The sequence below is a fragment of the Malurus melanocephalus genome, unplaced genomic scaffold (genome assembly GCF_030028575.1).
Source record: "Malurus melanocephalus ecotype Western Australia unplaced genomic scaffold, MMel_1.1 scaffold_33, whole genome shotgun sequence".
Classification (NCBI taxonomy): Eukaryota; Metazoa; Chordata; class Aves; order Passeriformes; family Maluridae; genus Malurus; species Malurus melanocephalus.
The window spans coordinates 1,366,423-1,376,925 of record NW_026623265.1 but is presented as its reverse complement, the minus strand read 5'-3'; the positions used below and the strand labels follow the sequence as shown (position 1 = coordinate 1,376,925).

Sequence of the window (10,503 nt, the reverse complement as noted above, 5' to 3'; positions counted from 1 at the left end):
CCAGCGGCGCCGCTGCCAACCAAACTGTAATCTTGCCAAGAAGGAGACTGTTTCTATAAGGCTGTCACTAGGTTTGGACTGCGCTGTTGTTGCGTTGTTATTGTTACTTGTGTCACCTTGTTATATATATATATTAGTAAAAACTGTTATTCCTTTTTACCCATATTCCTGCCTGAAAGCCCGTGATTTTTTCCAAAGCTGTAATAATTCGGAGGGAAGGGGGTCATAGCCACCACTCCAAGGGGGGTCCCTGCCTTCATTAGCAAATACCTGTCTTTCAAACGGTGACAAACCCTATGTGGAAGGAAAACTACTTCAAACCATATTATGATCACATTTGGACAAAGAGTAACTTCTATACCCATTTTTGCAGAGCAAGTGATGCTGTTACTTCTCACCAAGGCACCAGAACTAAGATCTCATAGCAGGAGTACTACTAAAACCAGCAAGCCAGAGTGCAAATGTTCTATCAAGTAAAGCAGCAGACACAATAAGATAAGAAAGAAATTGTGTCCCATGGTTATGGTCCACAAGAAGACACTGCTTTAGTTTCTCAGAGATGACCAGGAAATTGCCTAGTAGCAACAATCCGTAGTATCAATTCTGTTTCTTCTGTTGACAGAAAACATAATACATTGCATCTCAGTAAACATAACAAGAGAGAAGACAATGTTTTTCCCTTCTTAACATTTTCTGAGTCTTTGAGCTCAGCCCCCATGTGACAGAAAGCTGGTGAAGCACTGGTACAGCAGGAAATAGAAAGTCAAAGATGTGYTGCAGGGACCTTGACCAACAGGTTGCCAGCTGCTTACACCAACTTTTTTCAAAGAGCCACTGATTTATTTTTTGTCTTTACATCCAGTCAGAAGCACTGATTTGCACAACCCATGCAGAAAAATACTGAGAATTTAGGTCTCAAATTCATATAAAATTTAAATTGTTAAACCAGAAGTACTTACCAGTTTGGAAGAACTTAAACACCAGAGGATACCTCACTACAGCTCAACTCTTTCAATATGGTTGAAAATGTAACAAATTGAGAGTGATCTTAAAAATCTCGAAATGAAAGATAGAGCACTAAAGCAAAGTACAACTGGTACACTTCAACCCAAATATTAGAAAGAAATAACTCCATCAAATGAGCTGAACACCCAGAATTCAGTTAATGGTAAGAAAGAGAGAAGTGTCTAGCTGAAGTTTCTTTTGTGAAGAGACATTTTAAGATCAAAATCTCAAGCTCTGGTACAAAACAGTCATGTAATCTCTTATTTAAAAGTAACATAACTAATTTCTAATCCTTGTGGCTACACCAAAAACTCATCAGAGTTATCATCTAGGTTCAATACAAGGGTTAAAAAATCAAGAGATAAAGAAAAGGAGCCAAAAATACATTTAAATTCTAGCCAATCAACTGAGAAATACCACTGCTGACTTTTGTATTTATCTCAGCATTCTGAGATAAGTTTATTATCTGAGTCTTATTAGTGTGCGAGTTTGGACCAAAATCAGAGATACAGTACTAAGCATTCCCTTAAACATAATAATACTCCAGCCAGCTTTTTAGTATAAAGACTTACAAAATCAGAAATTTAATTACTGGCATACAATTACTTGCGCTTATCCACAAGGGTGGGTTTGCTTCTGTGTCACAAGAGGAGATACAGACAAACTCAGAGTGGCAGAAGAGAAGAAGAAAGCAAAAGATTCCCTATCTGTAACTACCCATGTCCAGGGAGTATGCAAATATTCAGGATGGCTCTTTTAAAACCCATTAAATTGGTTGGCCGAGCCTGACTGCTTCAGGGCTCTTCAAACCCTCGTGACTATTTTCTGTTACAGAGAAGTCTTACGAAAGCATGTATTTAAGATAACTATGCCTTATTCTGTAGAACTTCACAGGCTTTTGCAGTGAGACAAGTAAGCCTTCATTTTGCCAAGTCACATTTTTTCCCTAGAACATCATGCTGTGGCATCTCTTCCTATTCAGTTAGGCTGCTTAAATAAATAAATCTCAGTCCCTCTAGCACTGTATCATTTATACTTAGATTGTTAGTCTGCAGATAACTGTTTTCTGCCTTCTGCAATTCTGCCTCAACGTCTCTTGCTTACGTATCCATATCCACTTATGTTCAGGATTATTGAATGCTGGATGGAATTTACAGCAGAGCAAAGCCCCATTTGTCCTCCAGGTTTTGCTGTACCAGAATTAACTCAGTAGCACCTGTGTACTGACTTGTAGAGAAAAGCTAATCTCCATTCATGGCACATTCACGTGACAGTGGAGTGGATCTATTTCACTAGAATGTGAGCCACTTCAAATGTTATTCACATTTTTAAATTTATTGAACTTTTCTGTTGACAAAGTCTGAACTTAGCATTTTCTTCATTGAGCGTTGCACTGTTCCTTTACTTGGCAGAACAACTGATAAATTTCAGTCYATCTTCAGGTTGGAAGCCCACACAGAGCTTTTAGCCATGATGTACAGGAACATCAGAGAACACTGGGGAAGCTTCTGAAGGCGGAATGCAGTGCGGTTACCAGGAAGCTGTATGCTTCTTACAACAATCAAAATCTTGGCTAGAGCCTCAGAACAMTCACCCATGCTGTTTGAGCACTCTGCTCAAATCACTCCAATTCCCTGATTAATGTGGACAGCTATTGATCCCCACTTCCACAGTAGCTCACAGATCCACCTGAAAGCAGTGCAAGTCTCACAGCACTTGCAAAAAAGTAGATGCCTGCTTTTGGCTATGTTGTGTTCCTGAGATACATTAGAATGTTAGAAAGCACTTGCAGAGTGGATCACTTCAAYATGGAGACAATGGATACATGAGAATTCAGTTACACAACTACAGACCTAGGGCTTTGGAGGAGCCTGTAAATGGGGCAATGAAACTGGACTAGAYATGATATACAATTCTGGGTTTGTGCTTTCATGTTCAGAGGCTTACAGGATGTCTATGAGTGTTGGCTTTGGAAATCCAAGCAGGTGGAAATAGAATAATCATTCCCTTTGATATTTCCATTTCTATAACAATAGGATCCTCTATACTCCATTCCCTACACAAAATTGCTGTAGCAGTTTGTTAATAATATGCATATAAGAAAAACTTCCAAGGGAAAGGAAGCAATGAATAGATTCCACATTTATGCCTGAAACTGGTTATTTCAGTGCAGGACCAAGTGCAGGTGCTATGCACACACACATTAGACACCCCATTCTTTCTGCCCCCAGAAAATGTGACACATTTACATTATTAGTTAGCACATGCTAACTAAAACCTGGGTTTGTGCTCACTCTTAACTCTCACAGACATTAGACCCATTCAGTGATTGCTGGCAATTAATCTTCTTTGGCTCATCTTCTTATCAGGATTCACTTTTCTCTCTAGATGCTGCCATAGGAGCTTATGATCATGAAAAGAAACCACCTCTCCCTGTGAGTACAGCTGCTGRTACCTGGATGGAGCCACACTTTTGTACTAGATCTGCAGTGAGAGATGACACAGGAAGCAGAGCACTGGTGTAGCAGGTTCCCTCTTCCGTACACACAGTGGATCACAGATCTTTCTAGTGAATACAATGGGCAGAAACCAGCACTGTGGGCTGTGGAAGAACCGGTACACTTCCTGAACAGCTTTGGAAAGCCCCACATTTGACCACAATTCCAAAGAAACATTGTGATCTCCACACAACTTTCTGTCTCCTACAGGCTTTGTTTCTGTGCTGTCCATGCTGTTGCTTTACCCTTCAAGTTATTCCTTTTTTCCCTCATCTTCTTAAATACAACTCATACTGAGTTAAGGCGTCATGTCATTTCTGTGGCACATGTCCTCCTTCACTCACACTTCTCCAGTCRGTCGCCTCACCTCGACTCAAAAGAGCTTAAGCTAGATTCAGCTACATAAAGTAACCCCTGGGCTTACCTGCCCTGATGCAGAGGCCAAATCATAGGGAGTAGCTGTATCCAAACCATTCCAGCATAGGCTAAAGGCCTTTCTCAAAGTTCAGAGCTGTTATGAGTCCCTCACAGCCAAGAGTCTTCTCTGCACAGTAAAATTTGTGCTACCACGTGGGGGAGCTTGTGCTGCGGCTAAAGCTCATCACTTCCGTATCAAGAAAAAAGGACAGATTAGMAGTATTAAGGACTGCAGCCACTGAAAACTTTGTCCTGGAGAGACTGGTTGAAAATTGTGACAAATGCATGCAATAATGCAGACACACTTAAAAAAAGATTTTCCTTTTCAAAATTATCTTAGTCATTGACTTTTCCTTGTCAAAGCAGCCAAACCCACAGCTTATAAACTCTAACTCATAAACCTTAGCAACTGCCAGTTGCCCTTAGCCTGGTAAAATCATAGAACTTAAATTGGAAAAGACCTGTAAGATTCTTGAGCCAATCCATTAACTAGCACTGTGAAATCCACCACTAAACCACATCACTAAGTGCTGCATCAACTAGATCATTATCAGTSATAGGTCAAATAAAATTAAAATTCCTATATTTTGAAGTGGTAAGTGACGCAAATGAGAAAAGAGGATCAGTTCCAGACCCCAAAGCAGGTGAACCAACAATCAAAAGGCAAGAAATTTCTCTCATCACATTTAGCAAATAGATGGATTTGAGGTCGGCTTGAAACTCCTTAAAATCACAGCTGTGACTCAGAGACAAAATCAGAGTTAAAATTCAGCTCTCTAGTCATTCAGAAAAGAAGCAATCTGGTAGCCTGAAGAGGTGAAAAATTATAGGGGCAGGTGGTTGGGTTTGTTTGGTTGGTTTTGGTTTTTTGTGTGTGGATRGGGTTTTCTGTTTTGATTTGTGGAAGGGCGTTTTGTGTGCGTGGTATACGTTTCCTGGTTTTCCTTTAAAACGAAAGAAATCGTTTGGAAGCAGTTTGTAGGTATGAAGAAGGCTAGCCATGTGGAAAGGGAAGACAGATAGGGACAGTAGAGCTTTGAGCTGGCACCCCTTAAGCACTCGGCAGGATAGCCAAAGACCCCTCACAAAACATGGCACTGTCTTGTACGCAGAGTACCTCGCAGAGGGGACAACTCACACCGCGGACGGCCGCGCACATGAGGCACCTCTGGGGCAGCTGGCAGAGGCGGGCTCAGCAGCAGCGCTTCCCCGTAGGCTGCGGCCCCACTGCCGGGCGGGGCAGGGCGGTCCTATCCCGATCCCATCCCGATCCTGGTCCGTGCGAGGCGCTGGCGTGGCGGCTTCAGCGGCGGGAGGATGCGGGCGGCCCCCGGGGCGCAGCCGGCCCGGCCCTTCAAGCTCAGGAAGAGTCTCGGTAAGGGTGCCGGGGGCGCGGAGGGGCTGCGCGGTGCCGGAGGGGCTGCAAGCACACGTAATGCTTTTTTTCTCTCCTGCCCCGCAGCCACCCGGCGGGAAGAAGTAGCAGGAATCCGAGCCAAATTCCCCACAAAAATCCCGGTAAATTTCTGATTTATTTTTGGAGGTTGTTGCCGCTGTTTAAGACAAGAAGCGTGTAACGGGAGGGGAAGGGACTGAATAATTTAGGTTTTGCTAAGTGTAACTCTAATTAAAACAGGTAATTGTTGAGCGATACCATAAAGAGAAATACCTTCCTCTCTTGGACAAAACCAAGTTTCTCGTTCCCGAGGAGCTGACCATGGCACAGTTCATAACCATCATCAGGTGGGTGACGGATACGGGTGAGTAAGAGCTGCAGCTGGGTTCAGCTGCTGTTCCCCAAGAAGGTATTTCCTAGTGTGGTGCTGGGGAAGTCTTGCTTCCTTTGGTGGGGAGGAGGATAAAGGATAAACAYGTTAGTAATGTAATGGCTTCCCTCTCTTGCAAGTGTTTGAAGAAAATCAACAGATGTTTTCGCAGGTGCCTTTGGGGGAAAAATGTGGTCTTCTTTGGATTCACAGTCCTCTCTCTTCCCCCTAACTGTAGTGAAAAAAGACTATATAAGACTTACTCTGCTTTCTTCCTGCCTCATGGACTGGGTATTGGGGCTCTGTGATCTTGTTCTGCTTAGGATTGTCACTGCCTTGCTCTCTTACTTCACCTAGCTGGATTTGTTCAAGTTCAAAGCAACTATTGAATGTGAGTGAAATCAAATGTGCCTCTAAATTGTTATTTATGAAATGTTACAGCAAAGAAGTCTCCCAAAAGATTTAGTGGCATTTTCTGACAAAATATGAAAGTTATGTTCTTCAGCACACTTACTAAAATATAGAAAAAGATCTTTCTAGATTATAACTTCTGTAAAAGATGCTTTTGGCTCTTGGTCAATTTAGATCCTAATACTTGGACTTTTTTTTTGAAGGCAGACTTTATAGTAAATGTAACAGACTGGGGCTGGAATCCTTTACAAACTGCACTGCAGAAGCTTTTGGTTTCTAATTGGGTACTCCAAGCCTATGCTCAGTAGCACCTTTGGTGTAGCCATGTAAGCCTTTCCTCAGAGCACARATCTTTGAGCTTCCAGACATACAGCTGATTTCCTGATGATGGAAATATTAAACCATGTAATGAATTGATTAACTCAGCATTTCTTGTACCTAGTTCATGTGACAGCTCAGCTTAACGTATRTCATAGACTGAAGCTGAAATCATATTCAACTTGCTAATGTTTAATCCTCCTTTTCTCTTCACTTTTTTGATTAGAAGCAGGATGGCTCTAACAGCTACACAAGCCTTCTACCTCCTGGTGAACAACAAAAGCCTAGCCAGTATGTCCTTGACAATGACAGAAGTGTACAGGGATTACAGAGATGAAGATGGCTTTGTGTATATGACCTATGCTTCTCAGGAGATGTTTGGATGCATTTTAYCCGCTGTCCATGGGAAAACTATGGAATGCTTTCAGAAAACTTAAGACTGGGTCCATATGCTACAGCAAAGCAGTTTGCTCTGAATAATGCCTGTGACATGAACCTCGGAGATGGTCCCTCCAGTGTGAGCTCTTGAGCTCTGTAGTGGGGAGTCATGACCCAAAGGCTGGCAGGATCAGCTTAAGGCAGAAATGGTGGTACACTTTCCCTAGGTAATGATTTGGATATATATTTTTATATGTAAAGACACTGTGGGTTTGGGTTTTTTCCTTTTGAGCTGCACCTCCACTTTTTTGCAATATCAGTCTTTGTTGTGCAACTGATTTTTAAGGTCTCCTGAAAGCCTAAGTCTAAGAGTAAAATAAAGAACCTTTTAACTATTGAGTTGAATGCTAGTTTTTATCTGGGGAAAGACTGTATAAATTAAAAATATAGAAGATCCTATAATAATTCAGGAATTTGAACTCAATGCCTTTAAAATGAAGAACTGCTTGCACAGCTACTCTGAATTTTTGAATGGAATATCAAAACTTAGGTCATGTCACCCATGAGCAAAACCATACCTATGAAAGGTTCATTAAGCTAGGTATCTGAGCTGTGAGATCAAGCAGTAGTGCCGGAGCAGTGTTAAGTTTAACACCTGAATAAACTGTCAGCTGTTACAGAAAACACTATCTGTGGTATAGATAACTATTTGTTTAAATAAGCAAACTGATTGCTAGTCAGCATAACTGAAATGCAGATAGCAGGACTTGAAGAGTAATCAGATTTCAAAAGTTTTTTTCTTGCTGCTGAATTTTGCTAGCATGGTTACTATAGATACTGTTGTATCCATCCCCTGAAGGACTTCAGTGGGCCTTCTCTCAAAGATAGAGCCAAGTCATGTACTTTGTGATTAAAAGATATTCCAGAGTTTCTAGAMAATGTTGAAAATATCAAAAATATAATGTACTAAGATGTTGATTCATCTTAATATAGAGGCTGGCTTCCTATAAATGTGTGTTAAAGGGAGACTTGACATGAGCCTTTGAAGTATAGCTCAAGCTGTCTTTCCTGTCTGTGAGAAATGTATTGCAAAGTTGAAAATGCTCTGATCATACATGACCAACTAAAACCACCAGGTAATTAAAAAATCTGTCACAGTCTGCAGTTTATTCATCTATGGCAGCCTCAGTTTAGGATTGGTCAAATTGTTACAATATGATGCAATTCTTCTGTTCAGTACTAGACTGATTTGCAGAATGATGAATGGAGGAATGACTAGACTGTGAAGAAAGAAGTGGTGACAGTATTTAAATTATGTATAAGGAAGGAATGTATGTGTAGGCTTTTTGCAGTGGTTCTCTTGCATTAATAATCTCTTGAACATGAAGCTCTGAGCAGACCAGGTTTGGGCCTCTAAACCAGGAGATTTGGAGGAGTACCTGCCTTAGTGAAGGTGATGTTTGCTGACTTGTGTGTCATGAGCTGAGGAACAAAGAAATCATTGAACTGACCTGTGAAAAGGATAAGGCTATGYTGGCACAGGTTATGAAAACATGTGGGCTTTGGGATCCCAGAATCAGTTGCTTGGATGTATTTCACTTATGCTTGTAATGGAAACAGTTTCCATTGCACAAATTGAACYCGAATTTGTTACCACCCATCAGGGAAGCAGAGACACCTGCTTGGCAGGAGCACCACGCAGCAATGCTGGACAGCTATGAGAACCTTGGGGTGGGAGRAGCAAGGGGAGACTATGTGTTCAAGCTCTCTTGCCAGTCTACTGCTGGGCTAATATTTTGCTTCATGGGCTCCTCTGTTTTCCTGTCTTGTGTGATACTTGGTACATAAAGAGAGAAGCACTAGTTTCTTGGCTGGAGCAATTTTGTCTGACAGCCAACTTTGGTTTGTAATGTARTGGTTGAGGTGTAAGTGTTGATCCCTCCAGCACTTTTTGACATTAGGCTATGGTGTCTACAGGCTGAGTCATAGATCCAGCCAAAAAAAGTTATACAAGGAGAAGGTCAGTTGCAGTAAAGAGCATCCTTATAAACCTGTTTAAACAGATGTGATGGACCTAGAAAGAAGTCCTGTGAACTGGGAAAGTATCACTGGGTAATAGTAATAGACTTGCCTTTCTATCAGACATTGAAGATAGGATATTAACAACCAAAGACTTTTCACAAAGTCTAAAAATAATAAACTAGGGGTTGCATGCCCTGTTGTCCTGCTTGTAGAATTGCTTTGGTGTGATTAGGTTTGAATTTAACCTATTCTCTCTTGAAGTGCAAAGAACAAGGATTAGAAAAGAAGCAAACAGAATAACTTTGCTCTGACTGACAAATGCTACTGAGACAACTGCAGCTACCTCAATGTAGTTGCTATTTGAACAGTTAATATTTGAGCAAATACTTACTGATTAGAAACAGGTATTAGAAACAGGTACTTTTTTTTTCAATGAAGGGGACACAATGCTGTGGTAAGTAGATTTTATACTTACCAATGTATCATTAATGTTTTCCAATGTACCACTAATGTAAAAAGAGAAGGCAGAGATGCCTTTTGTTTTTAAAAGTATCTTCATGGTATGGACATGTGTTCATTCCACCAGAGAACAGAAAACATTCTGAGGATATCTGTTTCTTCCATAGACTACCAGCTAAATCCCAGAAGATGCTAAGTGCTCTGGCTTTAAAGCACTTACGTATGTACATGGTCTGCTAAAGGACCTTGTTAGGCTGGGTCTCATGGCTCTTACCCCTTTGTGAGACTAAGTGCTGTGCTTCATTTTCAAATATGAACCCAATCAACCTGAAGGATATTACCTGAATATTAGCATGGTATGAGGGCCTTTCTGGAACAGTGATCCTTGAGGGAAGCATGTCTTACAGCCATCTACAATTACAACTACACTCTGTGCACAATGCTTTATGGAGTGCAAATTGACATTTGTTGCTGCAAGGCAAACATGAGAGCCTCAGCTTGGGCTTTAGCACACATAAGCAACAGAAGGAGCTTTCCAAACTGTTTGGATTTAAAAATGACTTAACATTATGTTTTGATATAATAAATAAATGAATAGAAATACTAATCTTATTCAAGGCAACAACTCTTGTGAACTTAAATGGGCTTTTTATCATTTTCCCATGCTAACTATAGTGGTAGTTTCAGGATAAAAATATTTTTAGAAGGTRCACAGTTGAACACACTAAGTGACAGATGGTATCCTCTGCTGCAAATTAGGTACTTTGTTTAGGTAAGATTTGGTAAATTAAGAAGGTAAAATGAGACAATAGGACAGAATAATACCTTCAGCATTGAAGTGCCCTGCTATATTTCCCTTTCAGGAAAGCCTGTAGAGAAATTATAAGGAGAAAACAAAAACACCTAAGCAAGACAGATTTTTTCAGTGTTCAACTTAGGCACTGTGAAACAGAAGGGGTAAGAGTGGGAGGCTTTCTATGGGAAATAGCAAGGGATCCCTGAGGGTGATTGAGAAATGCTGTTTCATTTATGTTACAGTGCAACATATATACAAAACTTGTACTAGCATACAAGCTTGCCTCAAGAACCGCTGTTCCAGACAGATTTCAAGACAAATCTTCTGAATCTTAAAATAGCCCCTTTTTTCACAGATTCGAATCAACCTGTAAAAGAGAAAAAAAAAACCAAAAAACAAAAAAAAAAAACCAACCAGAATCCAAACCAGATTG

The 10,503-nt window shown here is 40.8% G+C and overlaps 1 protein-coding gene across 1 annotated transcript; it reads left to right on the top strand.

The window, feature by feature from the left end:
* The first annotated feature begins 5,190 nt into the window (after positions 1-5,190).
* MAP1LC3C (microtubule associated protein 1 light chain 3 gamma) lies at positions 5,191-10,431 on the top strand. Its single transcript, XM_057363983.1, has 4 exons — positions 5,191-5,295; positions 5,383-5,438; positions 5,557-5,663; positions 6,642-10,431. Exons 1-4 carry the CDS (start codon positions 5,238-5,240, stop codon positions 6,850-6,852), a joined length of 432 nt encoding a protein of 143 aa, XP_057219966.1. The 5' UTR covers positions 5,191-5,237; the 3' UTR covers positions 6,853-10,431.
* The last annotated feature ends 72 nt before the right edge of the window (positions 10,432-10,503 follow it).